The 26,613-nt window shown below is 38.4% G+C and overlaps 1 protein-coding gene across 9 annotated transcripts in view; it reads right to left on the bottom strand.

Moving 5' to 3' along the window:
- SGCZ (sarcoglycan zeta) overlaps positions 1–26,613 on the bottom strand; it is an 869,285-nt gene that overhangs the window by 319,699 nt on the left and 522,973 nt on the right. For all 9 annotated transcript variants that reach the window (XM_083170008.1, XM_083169946.1, XM_083169955.1 and 6 more), the window contains one exon: positions 9,648–9,839. In XM_083170008.1, the coding sequence (XP_083026134.1) occupies positions 9,648–9,839 (192 nt within the window). The remainder of the gene's footprint in view (positions 1–9,647; positions 9,840–26,613) is intronic.

The raw sequence follows: 26,613 nt of genomic DNA, 5'->3' as shown, positions 1-26,613 counted from the left end.
GCACACACATGGTGATATTGTAAACAATATTGCTCAGAAAGCAGTCCAAACCAACCCCTTGGGGCTAATATTGCCTACAACAACCCATAGGCATTTTGGACTTTACCACCTATCGTCCGGATATGTAATCCAAGTTTCGGGTTTAAGGATAAAAGCTGCCATGCTATCTCTACAAAACTTCTGGTAGACTTTTGATTAATATTACCAGCTTTGGGCCAACCACATGGACATACAGTAAGTGGATACAGATGCTGCATTAACCCGGGTGGTAATTATTCATTTGCATATATTCCTCTGCTTGTTTGGGGTACACATAGGAACATACTCTATTACTTTGTGGGTGTCATCCATAATGCTATATTATATTAAACTCTGTAAAAACCATCCACTGTTTATACAGTATATTATTGTATCCATATTTTATTGTTTATTGTTTAGCACTGCTTACTTCTTTTCTTTTAACATATACTTTATATAAAGGATTAATTACCCTGTTTTCTAGCAGCTGCTGGAGAAACCACTCATACTAAAGTTCTGACCCTCCTAGGAGAGCTAGTCCTATCCATTTTCTTCTTTTTTGTTTACAATATTGCCTATTGTGTATGGGGCTTTAGTGTAGTTATTGAACAGCGACAGCTCCTACTGCTTTGGAGGAGAGTGTTGCTGCTGCTCGTTGTAGGAGAAAGGAGTCTCCAGCTAGCCTAGGCAAAGGAAAGTCCCGGGCAAGCCTGGTCCTGTTATTTGTACAACAGATCGGCAGATGCTGGGACCGTTGCATGCATTTAACTATCGGTGGGGACTACATATGTGCAAAACACTGTTTTCTATGGACTGCATTGGCTGCAGCACATAGAAGCCTATTAATGCTTCCCAAAAAGCAGGGAGTGGCTTCCAAAAACATCCCAATGGAACTACCTGTCCTGCGGGTGACTGGCAGGTATTACTTCCAATGTGAAGTCACTGCCAGCGACAATGTAGCCAGCGCAGTCACGCACTACAACTGGCTCTAGTGAGCTTACCGTGGTGGAATTTTACTGGGGTGGCTACAGCCCTGCAACTCGTAGGTAAAATCCGTCACTGGTATTGAGCATATTGAATTAGAAGGCTGTGACTGTGTCTGGCATGTTTGTTTTACATGTCCTATCTCTTATATCACACAAGTACTTTATATACTGTAAAAGAGTTCAGTCAGGGAGAGCATCAGAGAAATCATTTCATATCTTTGGCATGTATTTTGTTGGACTGCATTACCAATATAATGAAAGTAATGTGTTAGATTACAGGATTCATGGTTTTGGCTGAAAGTCCTGCTTCAATAGCTAAAGAAAGCAGTTTTTATGGAAAATGTCCTCACTCTCAGTATACACCACACACCACAGATTGCTGTTAGAGATTAAATGTAAGCTTCAGACAGAAAATACCTCTGGAGAAATAATGTAATTCAGAATGTTTTTATCTTATCCAATTACTGTTTTTTATATCACATACTACACAACACTTTTAACATACAGAAGGTTGTAATTATTTTGGATACACGTAAAAGAGAAGTCTACAGTATCTTAAAGTCTTCCTAAACCACGATAAACTGAATATACATTGTAAGTACTACTTTTAAGACTTTTGGTTACGTGTAAAAATGTGGGCTTTCTTTAGTATGTTTTTAGTTTTGAGTTTATGTTATTGATGCTACCTTTGCAGTGCTTGTAGCTGCTTTTCTGTACGGCAAAATAAAATATAATATATTGACTTGTATATTCATGGTTGAATTTACAGCTTTGATTTTCCAAGTGAATACATTTAGTGCATGTTAAAGGAGCTCTCTCCAGCCTTCCATACTACATGCTGGTACTAAAATAATGGGATATATAGCACAGAGTATATCACCAAAGAAAAAGGCAAATAGATAAATCTACAGTATTTTGAATATCAACATTTTCTCTGCTGTACTGTGCTGTCCATTGCTAGCCCTGTAGTGCAGATACAACTATTGGGACATACACAGAAGGGGTGATTCTGGTTGGTTTGCAAAAGCAAATTCCTTCTTTAATGGACAAAACCATGTGCACTGCAGGTGGGGCTGATGTAACAGGTGCAGATAGTTACATTTGGGGGAGTTATTTTGTTTGCCATAGTGCGATATGAACGACCAAGTACAGTATATGCACAGTCGGCGTGGCGCTCGCACTGGGAAGTGGGGCAGATGTGGGCAGATGTGGTGTGGTTTCATGGGCATCCCCATGTAAACGCAATATAACTCAGTCTCCGCTGACTTATATTTGCGAGCCCAGGAGAAATCATTTGATGGTCGACGACCATTAAATGATTACTCCTACTCCAGGCACATGTGAGGGGATAAGGCGGCGGTGGGGTGGAGATTTGGTGGGCAGCGGCACAACTGCTTGGTAAGTTGTGAGCATTGCAGCTTACCAAGCAGATCAGAATCAGGCCTCTAGTACATATAGCACCATGGATGTCATTCCAATTCATGCGTTCACAAGGGGGACCGATATATTTGTTCTGTGCATGCGCATAATGTGCATGCACAGAACCCATGGACCCTGCACATGCCAGAGGCATGGGGTGGCGGAGTCAGGTGTCGCCCATGGGAATGCCCAGCATTTCAAGGGTGTCCCCATGAAAACTCTGGGCAAACACATGGGATTTTGGGTGGGATGAGGCGAGCCTGGGCAGACTGCTGACATCACATGATGAAGCCGCCAGCCCTGACTTTGGCAGGAAGCCCGCAAATGTAAGTCAGTCTCCACTGACTTATATTTTCGCACCCTGGAGATATCATTTGATGGTCGCTGACCATCGAATGATGTTTCCGGCAGCGGGCACATGTGAGGCAATGTGTCTTCATGACACATCCCCTTGCATGGTTGTGAGGGGAAACGGCGGCTTGGGGCATGCATTCGCCGGGGCGGTGTTACAAGGACTCGGTAAGCTATGAGCTTCACAGCTTACCAAGTCAATTAGAATCAGGGCCTATGTGTATACAGCTTCAAATGCCAATGTGCATCCTCGTGGGGTCAGCATTGCAAGAATCAAATGATTGTGAGGGCTGCATAATTTTGACTAGAAAGTGCACAATCTATAGTACAATATAGTCAAAGTCTTTCATAGCCAAAATCATACATAGTTAAAATTGCACATTGATTATAGTCAATATCAATGTTTCTTGCCTCCATAGTTTGCAGCCTTGCGAGTCCACCAGACACCACCTGCCACCTGCAAGGCTGCTCAACCCCCCCCCCCCCCCCTGCTTTGCACAATTTGCATATTCATCCATTCACAGCCTTGCAAGCAGGAAGAAAATCATTCAATGGTCACCGACCATCAAATGATTTTGGAGGCGCTTGCAGATCTGAGACACCTCTGTAGTGTCTCTGATCTGAAGAGGCCCTGTGCGGGAAACGGGTGGGCAGCTGACATCCCTGACATCAGCTGCCCACCTCCCTCACCCACATCATTGTAGAATTACCATGAGAACGCCCAGCATTTTCATGGGAACGCCCATGAAACGCTGGGCGAATCCCCTGGTCTGCCCCCCCCCCTTCCCAAGCCACATAGTTTTGAATGAGCGCTTGGCAAATAATTTATTTGCCATGGCCACTCGCACACAGTGGCTGCACATGTGAACATGCAGGGGAACGATTAAACCTGGATAAGGTTCATAGTCAAAATCCGGCTTGCCAAAATCACACCATTTGTATGCACTATATGAATAACTGAAATTAGGATTATGCTTCATAACATGTGACATCTCTGACAACCAATAAATTAGATTATTTTTGAATTTTAGCATCATTCATCACTTTATCATTATTTATTATTCATGATGCAGATTTGATTCTGGGATTTGCTGCACTTGTGCACAAATAACTCTTCACTGATTCAGGATGGCCATGTAAATGACAGATACTTACTACCACTGGCATAATCAGTGGTTATGTCAGTGGTCTGATATTGTATACTGTATTTCAAATCAGTATGGAAATTATGCTGTCAGCAGACCGATAAACATAGCTACATTATTGCAATTTTCAATCTCATAGGAATCTTGAGAGATGGCGCCTATTAATTAACTTAATTACAGCTTACTGGAACACGTAACATTAATAAAGCTTATGTGTTGGAGAATGAACACAATCATTTACCAATCAAAATATTGTTTAACTTACTCAACATAGACTGGCAGGCTATCGTAACAACTTTGTATTCTTGTTGGACGGTCCATGCAAGAATTTCAGCTGGTGACAACTTTATTTATTAACAGTTTCTTATATAGCGCAGCATATTCTGTTGAGCTTTACAATAGGAGACAGTGGTACAACAAACAGACAGACAGTCAAAGATAGGAGGGCCCTGCTTGCAATCTTACAATCTATAGGGAAATAGGCATTGATACACAAGAATAGATATTCTTTATTGCATAAAGTCCACCAGAATGCAAAGGTTCCTGGTGTGCTGTATGATACGGTGAACCAGTAGTTTGGCCAAGGGTCAGAAGGATGGAAAATGTAAAAGAAAGAGTGTGGATATGTGTGGCCTGTATAGTGTGGATGGGATTGGATAGGAACGGAATATGAAGGATAAGTGTCTGGTTCTGGAATTTGATAAGCTTGTCTGAAGAGGTGAGTTTTCAGGGAACGCTTGTAGGCTTGAAGACTGGAGAAGAGTCTGCTTGTGCATGGGAGATCATTCCACAGAGTGGGTGCAGCCCAAAGAAAGTCCTGCAATTGGGAATGGGAGCGAGTAATGAGTGTGCAGGAGAGAAATAAATCTTGTGAGGAGCGAAGAGGTCGGGTTGGAAGATATTTAGAGATAAGAGATGTATGTTTGTGTAGTTTGGTTTTTAGGCCTTGTGTGTAAGTAAAAGTATTTTGAATTGAATATGGTAGAATACAGGTAACCAATGAAGTGACTGACAGAGAAGCTTTGCAGAAGATGAACATCTGGCTAGTAAGATTAGTCTTGCTGATGGATTGTAGTGGTGAGAGTCTGTATTGGGGAAGGCCAATAAGGAGACTATTGCAATAATCAATTTGTGAGATGATGAGAGCATGGATTAAAGTTTTAGCAGTGTCTTGTGTAAGGTAAGGGAAAATTTTGAATATGTTTTTTAGATGCATGTGGCATGATTTCAAGACAGATTGAATGTAGGGAACAAAGGAAAGTTTGAATTCAAGGATGACACCTAGGCAGCAAGCTTGAGTGGTGGGAGTGATTGTCCTAATCTCAACAGCAATAGAAAAAGCTGGTTGGTAACTGCTATTTATTGGTGGAAAAATAAATAATTCTGTTTTTGAAATATTCAGTTTAAGGTGGTGAGATGGCATCCAAGATAAAACAGCAGAAAGGCACAGCCCAATACAGATGGAGACAGGTCTAGAAGGATAGGTAGAGTTGAGTATTATCCGCAAACAGATGATACTGAAATCCAAAAGAGGTGATTAGTTTGCCAAGAAATGAGGTATACTGTAGATTGAGAAAAACAGATGACCTAAGACTAAACCCTCGAGGTACTCCAGAGAAATGAACACCAAAGGAGCAGTTAGATAGGTAGGACGAGAACAAAGGAAGAACTATAACTTTAAGATCTAGAGTTTGTATGAGAAGTGTATGGTGAACAGTGTCAAAAGCAGCAGAGTGATCCAGAAGAATAAGTAATGAGTAGTGGCCTTTAGACTTAGGAGTGTCTGGATAATTCACTAGAGTACTTTCGTCAGTGCTGTCTCTGTGGAGTGTTGGGAAAGAAAGCCTGACTGAAGTGGTCCAATAAGTTGTGCGAGTTAAGAAAGTGTGTCAGGTGAGTGTAGGCAAGTCTCTCAAGTAGTTTGGAGGTGCATGGAAGATGAGAGATGGGACGGTAGTTGAGAGAGAGCTTGGGTCAGAATTGTGTTTTTTTCAGAATCTGAGTAATAACTACATGTTTTAACAATGAAGTAAAGATACCAGTAGAGAAAGAGAGGTTGCAGATTTTAGTTAAGGTTGGGATAAGCACAGGAGACAGAGATTTTCTTATTTGCGAGGGTATAGGGTCATGAGGAGAGGTAATGTAGTTGTAGGAAGAGAAAAGTGCAGATACTTCATCTTTATTTGTTGAATCAAATAAAGTAGCTGTGTCAGAGGGTTCAGGTAGGGAATTGAGCAGTCTGACTGAGTCACAGCATACCAATTCATCTCGGATCTTGTCAATCTTGTTCCTGAAGTAGGTCCTAACAGCTGCTTTCCTACCAACCTACAGTACATCAGTGGTTTACTGTCAGTTTTATATAATCTATTGCCAATTATTCTCATTTATTGTACGTGATTCTGTCTATTGGTGATAGTTAGCTTATACCCCTTTCAACACATCTTCGTCCCAGGTTATTACCGGGTTAATAACATATCATGTTCAACCTGAGTCCAAGTGCTGTGTGAAAGCACCAAAACTTATAACCAGTGTCGAGCAACCCAGCATTTCAACCCTGATTATAAGAAGGGTTAAACCCGGGTTGCGCTCCGTATATTGGTCAAACTGGGGTTTAGTGTAAAAGCGCCGGATTGCGATCTCAAAGGGGCATTACTTGTATCTAGAGGACAGCGTTTTACTACATTGGATTTTATTGAATATTTTCTCATGCTAGTAGATATTTGTATTATTGAATGAACACTTCAGACATGAGTTTTTGAGCACCATGTGCAGTCATACTACTTGTCTCTATTGCTGCGGGATATTGCACATTTCCCTACTTGTGACAGACTCTATGTCCCCCCATAGACCCTAAGAAAGTGCATACTCTGTCAATTTCTTCCCCATAAAATAAATTCCTGCTCTCAACATTGTTTTGCAAATTTGCGCCAAATTTGCTTTTTTTTGTCTTTGCTACTAACTCTTCACCAGTTGCAATGTGTTCCATCCTGTGCACAGCAAGCAATGTTGGAAATCTGTCACACAAGCTCTTATTTTCTCTATACACACACTTACAAATGAGTTATAGTTGGTTAGTACTCACTCTGCACACTGAGTGCAGAGGAACAGAATCTAAGCAATAAAAGATATATGTGCTATGTCATGCAGAGAGATAAAGTGGACAGTGATAAAGTATCAATCAACCATCACCTGTCATTTTCAAACACAACCTGTAACATGGTAGCTAGGAACTTCTAGGTTGGTGGTGTATCTCCATACACTTTATAGTACAGTACATGGACCCCTCAATTTAATAGGCTAACATATATACAGGCACACAAGCATCTGTATAAAATTAGGCTTCTGAATCCTGCCTGGCCACTAGTGGGGTACATTTACTAAAATGGGAGTTTGACAGAAGAAAGAGTGTTGCTCCACAAATTTTATGACCCTTAGAAGTGGGGATAGGGCCCTCAGGCAGTAGGGCCCAGCAGGAATTTCCCCTGTATACCTGTGAGCTGGTCTGACCCTGGTATTCTGTTTCTGCTTATGTACAAATAGAGCCATCCTCATCTAGCCCTTTAATATGATTAAATGAGCCAGAGCAGTCGAACTTATTCCTATGCTAATCCCCTATTGTATTGTTCTATGTATTGTTTTGCATCTGAGAACAATAGGCCTTGGTGAGCCATGGGTCACCATGGCTATTCAGACAAGGCTAGCTGAAGAATGCTCCATCTGTATGTTCTCTGCAACAGTAAAGATGGGTACAGATTACAAAATATATCACGTAATCTGGCAGACAAAACTAACATTGGGCACATTGTCTATTGTTGCTATATTGCTGAAGTTGCGTGGAAGTTGCATGATCGTCAGCGACATCCCCTGTTAGCCCTTCACGCAGAACCACCAGAAGACATCACTAGCAAGAGCCAAGTTGCCAAAAGCAGCATGGCTCTGCCATCGCGCTCTGTTTCACTTGCCAATGCCGGGACCCTCTTCGGGTCCCATCGCTTCAGATGTCAATGGGTTTACAGGTCATCTAGATGTTTGAAAGTATCATTTCATAAAATTACATAAACAGCCATTTTCCAGGTATGATACAAATCTCCCATTGTAACATGATGCGAGTTGGTTCATTTCTTTACCTTCCATTATAAGATTCTAATAATTGCTAAATTATAATTGCAATAAACCATCCAGATACAAGTGAGTGCATTTTCATATTACTGGTATTATACTCCAAATGTTATTTTACTGAAGTCATTAAGCTTGAAGTACTGCAATTACTCGAGCCGCATACTTCACAGGTTACTAAATCAGCACCTTAAATTTTCTACAAGGTACCTAGAAATGGTTCAATGGATAGAAATGTTTCACTCACCAACTTTAACATTTCATTGCATACAGACTGCTTGATTGAAAAGAATTTGTTCTGCACTAATACATGCATTTTAAAATAATTTTATCTTTAAAATATTGAATTGCAGTGCAATAGGCCTTAAAATATGACTTTGGCAGATGTAATACAGGACTGCCAAACACGCTTCTGAAGGATTGTACAATATTTAAGTAAAAAATACGCTTCTTTGAGCTTCTTGTAAACATTATATCAGCAAAGCACAGGTTTAAGATGATAGTAATAAAACAGTATATAAAATAATAATAAAATAATAATAGTAATAGTATAGTAATAGTATATAAAATAGTAAAAAAATAATAATAGTAATAGTATAATAATAGTAATAGTATATAAAATAGTAAAAAAAAACAGTTTCAGAATCACTATAATTTTCAATCTCAAAACAATATTCAGGGTCTAAACCAGGGCTGGGCAACACCGGCCCTCCAGATGTTAATGAACTACACATCCCAGGATGCCTTGCATCAGTTTCATCATGGTCACATAGCAAAACTAATGCAAAGCATCCTGGGATGTGTAGTTCATTAACATCTGGAGGGCCGGTGTTGCCCAGCCCTGGTCTAAACGGTATACTCCATATTCAGGATAGTGGCTGTTTCATATATAGGGGCTGGTTTTGAGTTGGGCGCATTGTTTACATAATACGATGATGATTTGCAACTGCACATTCCTCAAAGGTAGCGATACTGTATCGTCTTCGCAAAGAGTCCCCAGAACAATTCAACTACACAGATGCTGGAATATATGGTGCGTTCCTGGCCAGTAGCTATGCAATCACACAAAATATACTTGTGGCTAGAGGCAGTCCAAAGGTGCTCCTGATTGTTGTGACTACAGCCACTCAAATGGACTCCCAGCCTTCCGCATTCAGATGAATGGTAGTACATTAGAAGAAGGCTGATACTAGCATTGACATAAACTGGCACAGGCGACAATGCCAAAGAATGCTAACCCGGTCACAGCAGCGCACAACTCTGAATCAACTCTTTAATATCTTATGTTTTATGCTTACTTGTCCTTTAGCTACTGTATATGACATTAATTTATACTTCAACATACTGTATTTAAAGAAGTGTACTGGAATTAGTAATCCGAACACATTCATGCATGATATAATCGTGATATTACATTTATATAATTTGAAATACCTTGCATTTGTTAAAGAAAATCAGTTTATTAATACATGCAACATCCAAGGCTTTCCCCTAATATTATTTCTGGAGATGGATATTTTTATGAAACGAAACATTCGCTTAATCTACAAGCAAGAAATAATTGAACCACATCAATAGATTAATGTCAGTGAAATGAGAGAAAAGTACTTACCACTGTAAAATTCATAACCTTCAATATCCATATTGTCATTGCTAAATTAACAATCATGGTAACCAATAGTAGTAGCACAAAGAAGTACAAACACCTCTTCCGCCATCCGTAAATTCCCACTGGATAAAATTGAGTATTTTCAGTCCGTAAGTTATTTTGTTGTGTGGCCAAAATATACTGTTCTCGTGTCATCTGAAAAAAATAATAGGATACATTTAAAGCCTTTTTACTACTGTGCATAAACATGAAAGTAGATTGTACTGGAAGGCTATTTTATATCATGACACTATATTATTAGACAAGCAACTCTAATAAACACATAACACAAAATGACATGCGTTATTTAGTGTTTAAAACTATACCTCATGGTGAAAATCAATAGTTGTCTAGTATAAAACCTAATTAAAATCATGCGTATCCTGATGAAGGGGTTTTCACCAAAACATTAAACACCACTATTTATCTCCATGATTGGAATCTTGGAGGGCCAATTTTTTTCCATATAAATACAGATGACCGGCAGTGGGGACGCTGGCGTTCAGATTACAGTGTATCAATGGAGGTCAGAAGTATACTTATATATAGTATAGTATATGCCTTTGATTACTGCATGATATAAAATTAGCTAAGTTGCTTGATTAAATAGTAAGTCATAGTGATAATTACATTAACTTTGAGTTTGATAAGGATTAACAAGCTGTTAAATTGTTTGTAGTGCTTGAAAGTTATGCTGTGTACACACGGTACAATTTGATATTCGATTTGGACTATATAGTCAAAACGCATCAGGATCGCTTACAGATCACATGCAGAATGTACAGTTTTTTTACCTTGGGATCCCAATGCGATCCCGATGCGCACTCCCGTGGCAGCACAAATTGAAACCCAGATAGACAGTGCTACAATGACTATATAGTGCAGATCTGCACTATATCGTCCAAATCGCATGCATGCCGGGTGGCTTGCCGTGCAATTCAATCGCATCAGGATAGAATAGCAAGCCTAATCGTCCGTGTGTACACACCATTAGTGAATACATCTGCAGCATATCATAAACCTGCACTACAATGATGCACTACAATGATGCAGCTAGTTATTTCTTTCTGCCCTATCAGAGCCTGATTTCTGCAGACCTTTATTATACTGGTTCATCAGGGGAGGGGGGTGTAGGAATGAGATGAGAGGACCAAACAGAATCCACAATTGTGGGCAGTGCAGTTTTTTAATGGTCCTCCAATTAACTCTCACTGTATTACATCAGGTAAAAGCACAGCTCTTAGAAAAAAACAGAAAAAGTGTTAAGATACTGTAATGAAAAATACCACTGACCAATTCAAAACTGAAAATATATATTTATGTTACTTTTTAATATGGGACATTTTGAAATATAAATCTATTGATGTGTAATTATTTACTCCTTTTTTTTTATCTATCCAGCTTTATTCACAGAAGGATGTTTTATTATACACTACTGCAAAATTATACAAAAATGCTGTGTTTCTATTTTCTGCAGTTTCTGAAATTCCTGACTTTCATTTACTTATACTATGCATTATAGGTCACATTAGCATTCTATATACGTAGATCAATCGCTCTGTCCCAAAAGACGTTTTGTAGAGGATCTTGTGTTTTTCCTTTGTAGTGCTGGAAATGATGTCCACTATTGGCTGAGTGCTTCTGATCTGCTTGTTTCTGCACTCTTTGAAACTGCTATGCTAGAATAAAAATGTCTTTTGTTTCTTTATTATTAATCATTTTCGAGGATAAAAATATCCTCATTTTCATATATTAGAAGTATTGCCAGTGCTTTCTAATCTCTGATGTATCACTGGATATTTTTTTTTTATGCAAAAAAAAAATATATATCATTATTTAATTATGACCCCGCAATTGGTATGTTGACTGCATTTAATTTCCTTATTTGTATGAATTATATTTGTTTTTATTTCTTTGCATTATATACAGCTTGTTTATCATTCGCTGACTCAAAGTAATTGCCTCAATCAATTAACTTAGTTGATCATATCCTACTCAGTGTTTCCAATGTTAATACTAAATACTGTTACTGTAATGTTTTAATTAATTTCCACTCAATGGGCTTAATGTCATTTTGTGCGGGCCTTCCCATTTTTTTGAAAGCAGCAATCACTTACAGGGCAAAATCAGGTTGGTATTGCCTTGTAAATGACTGCTGCTTTAAAAAAATCAGACTCACACAAAGGGGGTTAAGCTAATTTGATTGGTCCAACGCGCGTTCGACTGCATGGTTAGCACGATCGCATCCTCGTGGCCATGCCCCCGCCATGCAATGCCATTCTTTCAGGCATTGCACAGCGGGGGGCAAGGCTACAAAGATGCAATTCATGTCAATTGCTCCCACGGACCCCCCTGCCAAGGGGAGTAGCGGGAGACTGACCACATTCCGGGAGGCTTTACCCACTTTCCGGGGGGGCCAGGAGGGGGGACCCGATTTCCGGGACCCTCCTGATCATTCTGGGTGTGTAGGCAACCCAGGTCTATATATGTAGATCATCAAGTAATATTAAGCCCCAGATATTTAGGGTGAGATTTAATAGGATGAGATATTCAGAAAGTGAGAGATTTTGGAAGAAATCTCCAGTTTTTTTAAAGCGGCAATCATTTACACTGCAAAACCAGTTTGATTTTGCAGTGTAAATGATTGCTGCTTTAAAAAAACTGGAGATTTCTTCCAAAATCTCTCACTTTCTGAATATCTCATCCTATTAAATCTCACCCTTAGTATCTAAAAAAAAATCTAAAAGCAGGTTTTTTCAAACCATGTTTTAGGATTGTATAGGTTTTAAAAATATAAATGTATGCATTGTATGATAACAAAACAAAACCATGCAACATATCATTATGTCTGAAATGCTGTGCCTTTATTACATACGTGAAGGGGGTTCATTTATCCCTTTCACACCCAGTGGCCATTAAAAGGGGAGCATGGTGGGCCTTAGGTGGGAATTCACAAGAGAGAGAGAATGGCTAAGCATCCTGACCCCAATTTCCATCACTCTGGGGCTCCAAGAGATTAAGGCTGCCCCCAGGAGACTGCCATATCTGTAGTGCTGGCTCCTGTACTGAGACAGGAGCCAGATGCTGCCTGTAATGTTACAGTGCAGCATCCAGCTCCGGTCACTAAGCAGGAGCTGGCCTTCCACCCTTCGGCATAGATTACCTGGGTGCAGCCCACACCCTCTAATCCACCTTATGATGGCACTACATATGTATTTTGCACATGTGCTCCTATGATGCATATGCATCATCGGATTTCTATGACGCATGAGGCTGTGAACCCTTTGCAGCTACAGTTTTCCCATAGTTCACTGGTTCATGCAGAAGATGGCAGTCTTGCTGCATATTATTTATTTATTTATTAAGAGTTTCTTATATAGCGCAGCATATTCCGTTGCGCTTTACAAAGGAGACAGTGATACAACAAATAGGGTATTTGCAGACAGTCAAAATGTAGGAAGGCCCTGCTCGCAAGCTTACAATCTATAGGGAAATAGGCATTGATACATAAGGATAGATACTGTATTCGGGTAGTAACAGGACACAGTTGTGTAACTATAAATTACACATGAAATCTACTAATTTCACGCATTTCCACAGAAAATTTATATAGTTTTAAATTAAGTACCAGATTAAGTCAATTTAGGTCTGTAGAAATTAAGCATGTTATTCCCTAGTGCATAAAACATAAAAGGGAATTAAAATTTTTAATGTATTGTAATGGGAAAGGATTAGAAAGGGTTCGAACCTAAGAATTCTGGGCTTAGCTAGTACTATAAGTACTTTTACTTTCTGTATATGGATTTATTGTATTTCTACTTGTATGATGTTAAATTTCATAGTTCACTCTCTTAGTTATATCTCCACAATAATATAATATTTCCATAATAGATCTTTATGACTGATAAATGTCCTGCTATCCCAATACTTGCTCCCTGAACTCCTCTGTAACTGCCTTTTTAATTGACCGTATTGTCATGCCTTTTACTTGTATGTAACCCTTATCATGTGCTGCTGGTAAGGAGGATGCGAAACTGAAGAAAGAGAAAATATATGATTATACAGAAGCATAATGGGGTCATCTGCCACCGGACTCCTGCTCCCAAGGGGACACCACTCCCCAATGCTCAATACTGCTTCTGTGGCTAACTTCCCCATCTAGCAGGACAATAGATATTACACTCACTTTAAAGTGTCACTCCTTTGAGATGGTATTAAAGGACTTGAATTAAAGTTTTGCTCCCGTGGTGTCAGGAGACCTACAGAAGTCAGTGAGTGTATTAATGGTCTTGCTGGGTCCTTCATTGGGGGGATGACAACCCCAGGGGCTGACCAGCCACAATGCTCAAAGTGTCTCCTGGCTGTGGCATGACACAGCTGGATTTGGAGCCTAGTTGCTGGTGTTTTGTCCCCCGTATTTTTGGAACCGGGGACGGTCTAAGAGCCTGATGCTGGTTTCTTAAATACAGGGGATCTTTACATATTTTCCCCCCATATTGGGGAACAAGGACTGGCTGGTTTTGCTCAGAAGGGAGGAAACCATGTTGTTTTTTTATTTAAACTTTTACAAGTTTTTTTGGACAGATCCATGCACAGATATCACTGATCTGTGCATGGTTCTGTCAAACTCGCAGGGCTGGACCTGGTCTATTTGTTTTATGATTTTCGGTCATTTTAAGTGTGCAATTTAAAAATTTGCACCCTATTACATTTGCGAGTTTTGATGCAATTCTTAACGTGCAATGTTTTGGGATAGGTCAAACGTGAATTTTACCGCAATTTGCATGTTATTACATGTGCGATTTTCCGTAAACGTTCAAATGCACACGTCAAAAAAACCGATCCTTACTATAAAATCCGGAGAGAGTACAGATTAGTCCCTTTAACAAAAATATAAGAAACTGCTTACTAAAGGCAAGTGATGAGAAGGACATCTTGAATATACACCTAGACTGAGGCCACTATTCCACAAATGTTAAGGTTTCTCAAGAGATTTTGAATAATGTTTTGAGAACCCCTATGAAACAACCCATATTTACAGTACTGATATAGAGACATAATAAATGGAATATGTATTGATGAAAATAGAACATGGAAAAGAGGAGAAAAGATAGGAGTAACTAACAAAGAGATCTAGAAATAGTTTAGAAAATAGCTATTGTAAATATGGTTTCAAACCTCTATTATATCAACCTCAAGATCTATTTTTAAAATGATGTACCAATTAATAAGTTATTATCTATCCATAACCTTCTGAATGTACAGACTCTATTAAACCTTTTCTTTGGATATAAATTGTAGATTCAATTAACAAACCATTAGTAAACAAGGTCAAAACACTAATAGCAGCAATACATCCACGCACATTAAATAAGTCATTTTATAGGAGATCTAGCTGCTAATTTATTTTGTGACAATAATGATAGGGCTTTTAAGATTTCAAAGACAGAAGCATTACCAAGCGGTTTAGGTATTTACACTATCCATAAAGAAAATTGTATCATTTTCTTCTAAGGCCACAATAATGCATGTTGATTTACATGTTAACTATTTTGTTAGTGATGAGTTCGAATGCCTTATCCCAGGGAATGAACATTTCAAATTCAAGCAAACCTGTTGGATTAATTTTGATCCTTTGGTAATCGGAGGAAAACTAAATAATTAAATCAATAGTGGTGTACTGGCAGCATCTATTGTACAAAGTCTATACAAAGTGGTGACTGTTAATGTAGGAAAATAGTACAGAAGCATCTGGTGAATTCCAGTCTTTACAGGTAATATTTTTTTTTTACATTTATCCTGCAATACAATGAGTGAGGCACAGGGAATATGGCAGAAAATTCACCATCACTATTTTTCTAATTTTATCATTCACCAAACACAGGGCCAGTACTAATAACAGCAGACGTATGTTACCAATCTGAAATCTTTTATTAAACTTTTATTAAGATTAACCAAATCACTTGCATCTGTTTAAAAAAAATAAACTGCAGACATAAAAACTGTTTATTTAAAAATTACCAATTCATTTATTAAAAACACTAATATGACTAATACAGTTAGTGTGGAAAATTAATCTTCTCCAAGTATCTTTAGATACAAATCCCTTTCTATTTTTCCAGTTTCACATATGAATTTGCAGTCTCTGTTCTGGTGAATGATATTAGTGGTTACATTTATTTGTGGCTGGAGTTCTATGTCAACATTGTTTTTCCTAAAAAATAAGGCACTCGTTTTATAAAAACAGAGCAATAGATTTTTTGGGCTTGAAAAAAAACTATTAATTTTTATTTAGAAATGATATTATAATTTAAAATATGTACTGTAACACATTAACTTATGTCTTAGTATCTTTAAAAATGTGTGTTTTTAGATAACTATATAATTCATTTTATTGTAATTTTTCTTATTTTTATATCTTATTTTTTTTACTCTTTATCTATTTTTTCAAATGGTTTGCTTATTTATCTTATAGATTTAAACATTATCTAATACAATGCCATTACATTCAAAATATATCATGTTATAACACTTTACAATATCCTTTCATTTTATTTAAAGACAAATACAGATGGAGCAGCTCTCATCAGAGCTGCTAATGTTGAGTCTATCGCCATCCGCCGCCGCTCGCCATCCACCAGAAGAGGGTGCGCACACCCCATTCTGACAGAGCCCGCCGCCACTCCCTGCTGCCTCCCGCAGTAGCCGCCTGCACCAACTCTGCCTGTCTCCCTGCAGTGGAGACAGGAATGGTTTCCACTTCCCACCGCCGAGTGCAGCAGACGCACATGCGTGTGAGACGCTCTCACGTCCCCATGAGATGCAGCGCATTTCCGCCAGCATGAGTCAGCGCTGCGAATCTGGCGATTCCCAGCACTAGCTGAGAGGCGCTACATCTGTATATTGTTGTTTTATTATATTGTTAAATAAATTTCAGTGAATCCATAAAGCGGTTGACTACTGTTGTAAAAGCTCATGCAAACACAATTTTTTAATCATGTTGCCTCTTTTAAATTACATTTAATGTAGTATAGATTTAGTAAACACATGGGATTTAATTAAAAGGTCAGTAACAAAATCTGTAACTTACTTAGAAGTCATCTTGGGTCAATATTTGTAACATTATTTCTACAGGGTATTTAAAGGTGTATTGTTTAATGAACTGTGGAAGGTTGGATAACATTAAAACAGAAAAAAAGTAAACATCATGCAGCAAAGTTTACCTTTCCCCCTTCACTATTGATAATTTCTCCTAACTAATAAAATTATATTTGGGCTTGTTTCTTGAAATATCTGCCTTGGTCCATGATGGCTCATAATGTTAACCCTGATAAAATGAACCAGTAGCCTTTGTCTGTTTGTTTGTTTGTTTGTTTGCTTTTTTAATTGTGTCATTGGTCAAACTATATTAGCAATAAACATGAATAAAGACAAGAAACAAGTGAGCACAATGGTGAAATATGGTCACCAAATAAGGTACTTCCACGATTGTACATCTCTTGTTTTTTCTCCCAATACATTCAGATACAGCCAATGAGGGAGGGCTTAAGAGGAGTGTTGCACTTTGGATATTGATGATTGTTAGAAGTCAGAAGAAGTCCAGTTCATCTGGTAAGGTTAGCTCTAGTAGCTTAAATAATTCTCTCTGCAACCAGTCAGGTGCGCAGACCAGGAGTCATCATGCTGGGCTGTGTCCTGATGCTTGATTATGATATTATGAGTTCAGAGATCTTGGTTTCTGGACCTTAGATGATTGGTATCAATTTGCGGGCTAAAATCTGTCTAGTTCTGTTATATATGATTTGGAGGATGTGCCAGCATGTCTCCATAATACTGTACAATGAATCTGTTCTATTAAGAAAACATGTTCCCTGTCAGCAGTACACTACGCTGCAAATATTGCACCAGCATATATCTCTGCACTTATCACAAAATATCTCCCATCTCGACCACTCCGCTCTGCACAAGATTTGCGTCTCTCATCTGAGCGGATCACTAGCTCCCATTCACTATTACAGGACTTTCATCGGGCTGCTCCCATCCTATGGAATGCCCGCTAGCCTCCAAACTTTCAAGCGTTCCCTGAAAACTCACCTCTTAAGGCAAGCCTATCATATTTAAGTTCTACACGCATAACCCTCTGAGGCACTTATGTTTTATATAGCTTCCCTTCTGGACTTGTAACTTGTTGGCACTGCTATGCTATTACTGATGCCTAATAGATTGTAAAAGGGCCCTCTAACCTCCAAGTCTGTCTGTTGTTACCCAGTTTGTTTTATCACTGTCTACTATTGTAAAGCGCAACGGCATCTGCTGCGCTATATAAGAAACTGCAAATAAATAAAATATCTGTGCTTTTTGGAATATCTGCCTGGCATATCTCTTTTTTGCAATTATCTGTACTATTTAGAAAAGCTGCTATTCTGAAGATCTGTTAAGCTGTTTTGTAAAGTTTTTTTTATTATCTAGTTATTCCTTTTTAGTTGGTCAAGTGTATTTAGTTCTTAGTGCCAGTCAGCATTTCTGCAGTATTCTGTTTCACTTAAATATATATGCCATTGTTATTAAGCCTGCACTACATATGCCCCATACACACAGGGCGAGGGAGCCTCAGTGCTGAGCTATACCGTTTAGCACAGATCGCTCAGCACACTGCAAGGCAACAAGGATTTGTGCTGAGCAATCAGGCATGACCAGTGTTCTCTGGTTGGAGAACAATGGTGGAGACTAGGTTTATACTGCATGCAGAATAAATCTAGCCAGGCAATGGTAATGTGTGGTACGGCGCATTGCTGTCGCTGGGGTGCCTACACTCTGAGCTCGTACTTAATTTCTAAGCAATCTTGTCATATCACTTAGAAATATGGTTACATTCACCCCATGTGTATGATGTATTAGAGTAAAAGCTCTGTCAAGAGTCAAGTACCAGTGAAATATGGCAAAGTTGCTATAGGTGAAGTACTCAGCAAGTTTGTACTGCAGGCTCAAGATTATACTAGAAACTAATATCAATTACATTTATCAATCTACAATCATGCCAGCACTTCCATGCCATAATCACAAGTAAATTACATCTGGTGCCCTCGATGTACTGATCTTAGAAAGATAGAACTATAAAAACTTAGCTTGAATGGCGGCATTAAGGCATCTTGAAAAAATTAAACTGGAGACCCACTTTAATCCCTAGGGTATTTCTTCAATTCTAACCTCTCTCCAGGAAAATTCCAATTCAGCAGAAAGCCAGCATTACCATGGTAAAGGGGCAGTAAGTGGTTTACAAGCATTCCAGAGATACTAACATAAAACCAAAGGGTGAAGCCAGCAGTACATTACTGCAATGTTCATGTGGAAATATCCCGATTTATTCACTACCTTTGATTATACATGATAAAGACCCCCTTGGGGTCTGCAAAGCTATATGGGGAATAGATAAGGATTCCTTTGACCCAGAGCGTCACGCTAATAAGTTTTACAATAAATTTAAACATGGGATTTGCAAGATATTCAGCTGACATTTAGCTTTGCAGCCTTAGCTAAAAGTATCTATGGAATTAGGAAATAACGGTTTATACCCAGGTTTTAGGAAGCACCGCTCAAAAATGCAATTCTAAAAAATGGCTGACCACAGGCCCACGGACAGGAAGGTGCAACTGTCTCAGCAAGAATAGCAAGAACCACAGAATCAGATAAAACCAGACTTCGAACCATGTAAGGCATAAGGTACTTTCCAGACAACAGTATTAGGGGGTAGGAATGTGGGTGTGTAAGGTAACCTAAGCTTACTGGAAGTCCACTCCTTTGTTACAAAGTGAAAGTGCAAGTTTGGGTACTGCTTTCCTAGCACGGTGCCCATCGCATTAATCGTGTACATTTTTATATGGCATACAATCTGTGCGATACGTGCGATTTCGGTTTTTAAATCGCATGTATCGTATGAAAAACAGTAGTATATTAAGCTATGATGCGTGCAATGCGATGACTGCGATGTATGCGTTTAAATTGCATGCATTGCACTCATTATTTACTTTATTCATGTGCGATGTACGCGATGCGTGCGATGATTGTATGTCGAGTCAATTGTATGGATTGTATGTAGTTTTATATGTACAATGAATGCAATGGGTGCGATGCAAAATACTAAAGTGCATATACTATGGTGTATGTATGCCCCCTATACGATTAAAAATTGTATAATCACCCTAAAGGGTGCTTACGATGTTAAATGCAGCCCCACGCCAACCCCCCACTATAAACGTGAACCCGAAGCGTGGCGAGCGCAGCTGTACGCGTCCTATGACCTCTTTATACCCCCACTATCCACGTCAGCGTGGAGTTGAGAAAAGAAAGTGTGGCGAGCGCAGCGAGCCACCAAGCCCGAAGCGTGGCAAGCGGACGCGGATACCTTCACAGGTATCTGCTTCCCCTCGCGGGCTTCACAGGTATCCGCGTCCGCTCGCCACGCTTCGGGCTCGCCACACTTTCTATTCTCAACTCCACGCGACGTGGATAGTGGGGGTATGAAAAGGTCGTAGGATGCGTACTGCCACCCTTCGCGGGCTCGCTGCGCTCGCCACACTTTGGGTTCATGTTTATAGTGGGGGGGGGGGGGTGGCGTGGGGGTGCATTTAACATTGTAAGCATGGGCCTGTGAGCGCCAAATGTATGAAATCGCGTAAATCGCGTCCATCGCATACATTGTATGTACGGTATGTTTAAGAGAATACAATGCATGCGATTTACAATGCCCAAGATAAAAAAATACTTTCATCGCATCAATCGCAAGCATCGCATGCATCTTATGACATTAAAACAGTACGACCGATGCGAAGCATGTGATAAAAATGGATACGATGAAAAAAATCACTGTAGTCGCATTAATAGCAAGCATCGCATGCATCTTATGGTGCAGAAACACATAAGATGCATGCGATGCTTGCGATCAATGTGATGCTTATTGTGGGCGCCGTGCTAGGAAAGCAGTACCCAAGTTTGCTACTACTATGTCTGAACCAATATTTGGCCTGTAATCCCTCCCATTGGGGAGGGTCATATATGAATATGTATGTCACTTCTTGCAAATCCATGAAGGTAGGGCATGCTTGTATGATCTTCCTATAAAGATGTATGCTTTGTTATAAAATTTTAGAGCATTTGAGGAAATAGACCATCCTTTTCTTGTGTAATATTACTCTTTACAATCCTGGATCGATTCGGAAAGGTACCTAGAGGCGACTGAATAATATCGAAGGTCATTGTTAGAATCCATCATACATTTCCTTTCTTTTTCTTCTTAGCTAAAAATAAAAAATAAAAAACAACAAAAAACATGCCCCCCAAAAGTGATTTATATGCAACAGTAAATGTACAGTTTTTGTACCTAAATTATACCTATAAGACTTTGGTGTACAGTACTAACTAAACAAATGTACAGAAATAACAAAAAAAAATCTTACTCCAAAAGAATGGAACTAAATCTTCCGAAATACTCCTGAGAGATTAAAGAAAATTCCTCTTAAAAAAAAGATAAGAAACTGCTTACTAAATGTGGTTGAGGAGGAAGACATCCTGAATAAACACTTGTATACAGAGAAATACAGTAAGTGGCCATCAACTCAGAGTATAATGCAATAAGAATAATGTATGTTATATAAACCCTGGAGGAAGATGCTAACATTTCCTGATGGGAAAGCCTTTTGGGTTCCAACCTAAAGAATGAGCAATAACCCAGGTGTTTAGACACTTTCCATTCATTTTAGATTATACTAAATACAGTCTTTGTTGCTGATCCATTGTCCCACAATATAAAACCTTAGGAGACTTAGGCAACTATTCCGCAAGTGTTAAGGATTCTCAAGAGATTTTCAATATTGGTTTGAGAACCTCTATGAAACAACCCATATGTTTGTGAAATATAACCATACATTTACAGTACAGATATGGAGACATAAAAATTGGAATATGTATAGAAGTAACTAACAAGAAGATCTAGAAATAGGTATTGTAAATATGGTATCAAAATTCTATTATACAAACATCAAGATCTATTTTTAAAATGATGTACCAATTAATAAATTATTATCCATTATTATGAATGTATATACTCTATTAAATCTTTTCTTTGGATGTAAATTGTAGACTCAATTAACAAACCATTAGTAAACAAGGTCAAAACTCTAATAGCAACAATACATCCACGCACATTAAATAAGTCATTTTATAGGAAAACTAGCTGCTAATTTATTTTGTTACAATAATGATAAGGCTTTTAAGATTTCAAAGACAGAAGCATTACCAAGTGGTTTAGGTATTTACAATATCCATAAAGGCCACAACCATGCATGTTGATTTACATGTTAATTATTTTGTTAGTGATGAGTTTGAGAGCATTATCCCAGGGAATGGACATTTCTAACGCAAGTAAACCTGTTAGATTTATTTTGATCCTTCAGTAATTGGAGGAAAACAAAATTATTAGAACAATGTATTGGCAGCATCTATTGTACAAAGTCTATACAAGGTGGTGACAAGGTGGTGACTGTTACTGTAACAAAAAGTACAAAACATCTGGTGGATTTTAGTGTTTACAGGTCTTTACAGGCACTAATTGTTAACCAACTGTAGTTCTAGCTTGTACATTTCTCCTACAATACAATGAGTAAGACACAGGAAACAGGGCAGAAAATTCAAACTTCTTTAACACTACCTCTCTAATTTTATCATTCACCCAACACAAGGTTAGTACAGACTTATGTTACTAAACTGAAATCTTGTATTAAGATTAACCAAATCACTTGTATCTGCTTTAAATACATAAACTGCATAAATAAATAAAAAAATATATATAGTGGTGCACTATGGCCAAGGTCCCGCCAGACACTCTGCATTACATATATCAGGGAAAAAAGAAGAAAACAGAACTGCAATCCAAATTAAATATGGTACCTATTTGTATCTAACAAATTAATTAAAAGTGTACTGCTGGCTGTGAGACACAGGGCAGGTGGAAACGGGCCACGAGCTACAGGCTGCTGCCCCCCCCCCCCCCAGGAAGAGGCTTCAGACAACCCAGAGTGAAGTACATGTTTGGAGAGTCTGGACTGGGGAAGCAGGAGCAGGTGGGGGAATACACCCAGAAATCACCTAAAAAAAGTATCTGATACAGCCAGCCTTGAAAGAACCACTGAACTTGCTGCCTATCACTGACCTCAAGGAGAAGGTAACACTAAAATATGGTTTATTATCTTGTCAAGTTAACATCCTTACCACCATAGTTGCTTATAAGAAGTAACAAAAGTAGAATTGGCTGGGTGAATTACTGAATCAGGGTCTCTGGAGCTCCCAAGCTGGTACCATAGCTGTCCCACAGACTCATTACCAGGGTGTCCCCCTGTAGCTATACACACACATGACCCTCTAACCACATTAATCCCCACAAGACACATAATGCTTGCCACCCCCACTGCCCTGCAAAAGGCTCCAGTTCACGCACATACATCTGCTGGTGCTTGTCGGTGGAGTGGGGGTCACAGGCAGTTTCATACCCAATGCCTTCCTAGTACTTGCTTGGGACATCTGGGCTTACTGTGAGTGGGTTGGACCTGCAATGGGCCTCGACTTCATACCTGGCTCACCTATTTGCATAACCTGCATCTTCTCCCAAACCACAGCTACCCTGTTTAGGATATAACTCTCTGTTTACCTGCCCTGATGCTGTGGACCTGTGTGCACTACCTACAATGTGAACTGCCTTGAAATGTAATCTGCTTACTCCTCAATTAGCCCGGGTGTATTATTTGCTTAATGATCCACAGAATAGGATGTTACTATCTCTCCCACTGACTCTACTTGCCTATGATCCCATCATGCCTAAGCACAAGAAAGCAGGCTCTCAAGCCCCCATTTCCTATTTTAAGCCTTCTCAGACAGCCGAACCACAAATACCACCCTCTCCCCTTTTCTGAGGAAGGCATTTCTGAGGCGATTCTGATGATGAAGCCTCACGGTCCCACCTTGTCATTGCTTTTACATGCTCAATATAGGATTTTTGTATCCCATTTTCACACTACCTCATATCCCTCTCCCATTACTCCCTTATGGGACAACCCAGCTTTTACTCCTGGCTTCAATGCCAGACATTTTGCTTCTTGGGTGGGGGGAGGTATCAGAATGGTCTCCAACCTCCTTGATTGTGACAAATGATGTCCTATGTGATAAGTACAACTTGTCTTCTGTGAGTAGTTTTATGTACATCCAACTATGCCACTTTTTTGACTCCTTACCCATTTATTTGATTACCAGACCCCTGACCCTAAGTGAATCTCTTAGTCTACACCATCTCCTATGTAAAGGGATTATCTAGGATCTATACACTAGGACTAGGGATCTAGGAGACACACCAGACGAGGACTCTTGGTTGACCATATACGAGAGGGTCTCCAAAGCCTCTATATCCTTGGCAATTTGAGAAAACGCCTACAAAATTTACTATTGGTGGTACTTAGTTCCGACCTGACTACATAAAATGTATAGTTTGGCCTCAGATCTTTGTTGGAGAGGATGTGGTGAGGAGGGAACCTTTATCCATATTTGGTGGACATGTCCCAAAACTGCTATCCCAGGTTCTTTTAGTAGATATGACCAAATCGCAATGGTCTTTTCTCCTTGGCTGTCACATAGATGGGTTTGACAAATCTTCAGAAAAGCTGTCAGTACATATCCTAAATGCGGCAAGATGTTTATTTGCCAATCATTGGAAATGTCTGGATCCTCCACCACTTTAGCAGTTGTTGAATAAAATTTGGTACATGACGGCCATGGAAAAAATATCAGCCTAACTTCATGATACCTCCCATAAATTTTTATCCTTACTGAGAGTCTGGTTTTCATTTAATGCCTCTCATAGATCCATACCACCCAGTTTTTCAGACCTTTTGTTTGAACTCATTAGCCTATTTTTAAATGAAATGTACTGTAGCCATTTTCCCCACGCTCCTTTTTTCAATTTTACTCGAATTTCACACCCATACACGGCCTCTTCCCTTTTCCTATTTCTTTTCTTCCTATTTCTCTATCCCCTATACCTTTGCTTTATCTCTATGTTGATCAATCTATATACTTTTTTTTTTTTTTTCATGTGACTATTTGATTAGGTACCGTACATTATACTTAGGTCTTCAGCATCACTGATTCTGATATTAGTGCTTGGCACATTGGCTGGTCCTGAACCATTTTCTTATTTTACAGCTGGATTGCAGTCCAATATGGATAAGCATTAGTTGGGTACATTTCTCTGCAATATCTTTTATATTGATATATTATTATTGTTTATATTTGTTTGACCTGAATAATGTATCCCTATATGTATGTTTGTGTTTTTGTTTTGTTTTTTTATATATATCTGAAAATTAAATAAAGACTTTAAAAAAGACTGTACTACTGAATCGACATTCAAGACAAAAGTGGTGAAATTTAATAGGAGAGATTCAGAGAATGAGATTTGGTAAGAAAGCTCCAGTTTTTTTAAAGCAGCAATCATTTACACTTCAAAATCAAACTGGTTTTGCAGTGTAAATGATTGCTGCTTTAAAAAAAAATGGGGATTTCTTACTGAATCTCTCACTTTCTGAATCTCTCATCCTATTAAATATCCCCAAAAATATTACATATATCAAATGCAGATTCACTTTTAAGACATAAATTGTTACATATATCCAACATACAAAATAAAACAATATTTGTATCTCTTTCTCTACTACAGTATACCGTAATCTGTTTAAAGCATGCTAATAAATAAAAATAAAAATCTAGTGCCAACACTCCTCCTTACCCCCCCCCCCCTCCTCATTGGCTGTATGTGAATATATGGGGAGAAAAAACAAGGGATGTACAATGTTGAAAGTACCTTATTTGTTTTCCATATTTCACCATTGTGGACCCCTGTTTCTTGTCTTTCTTCATGTCTATTGCTAATATAGTTTGACCAATGACACAATTAAACAAGCAAACAAACAGACAAAAGCTACTGGTTCACTTTACAAGGGTTGACATTATGAGCCATCATGAACCAATGCAGATGTTTCAAGAAACAAGCCCATAATCAATTTTCACAGTTAATTTAATTAATTAGGAGAAATTATCGATAGTGAAGGGGAAAGAAAAACACTCATGCCACTAATACAGTTAGCGTGTATCTTCTCCAAATATCTTTAGATACTGCTCCTTCTCTGATTTTGAGTCTGTCCACTTGCCACAGCAGACAAAAGAACATTTCAGCACCTACTGCAGTCTCTGTTCTGGTAATTGATATTAGTGGTTACATTTATCTGTGGCCAGAGTTCTCAACATTGTTTTAATAATGAGTTTTTTACCTAAAAAATAAGGCACTCGTTTTATCAAATTTGTGTATTCTATATATAAAAAACCTCAATAATAATATTTGGTTTGAGACAACATATACATTTTTATTTATAAATTATAATATAATTTGAAGAACTGAGAAAATTAATTTGTTTTACTATCTTTAATACAATGTGTGTGTTTTTACATAACTATATAATAATTCCATAAAAAATTAATTTTATTGACAAATTTTTCTTATTTTTATATCTTATTGGATTTTTTTAACTCTATTTTTCAAATGGTTTTCTTATTTATCATTCAAAACATATCATGTTATAAAACTTTCCAATATCCTTTAATTATATTTAGAGACAAATGTATTGTTGTTTTATTATATTGTTAAATTACAGTAAATCCATAAAGCAGGTGACTGCTGTATGTAAAATCTCATGCAAACACCATTTTATAATCATGTTTGCTCTTTTTAAATTAAATTTAATGTAATATAGATTTAGAAAACACATGGGATTTATATTTAATGAAAAGGTTAGTATCAACATCTGTAAAGGTACTTAGAGGGCATTTTGGGTCA

This window comes from Crinia signifera, chromosome 1, assembly GCF_055691185.1.
Source record: "Crinia signifera chromosome 1, ASM5569118v1, whole genome shotgun sequence".
Classification (NCBI taxonomy): domain Eukaryota; kingdom Metazoa; phylum Chordata; class Amphibia; order Anura; family Myobatrachidae; genus Crinia; species Crinia signifera.
This window is presented reverse-complemented; position numbering and strand designations above follow the sequence as displayed.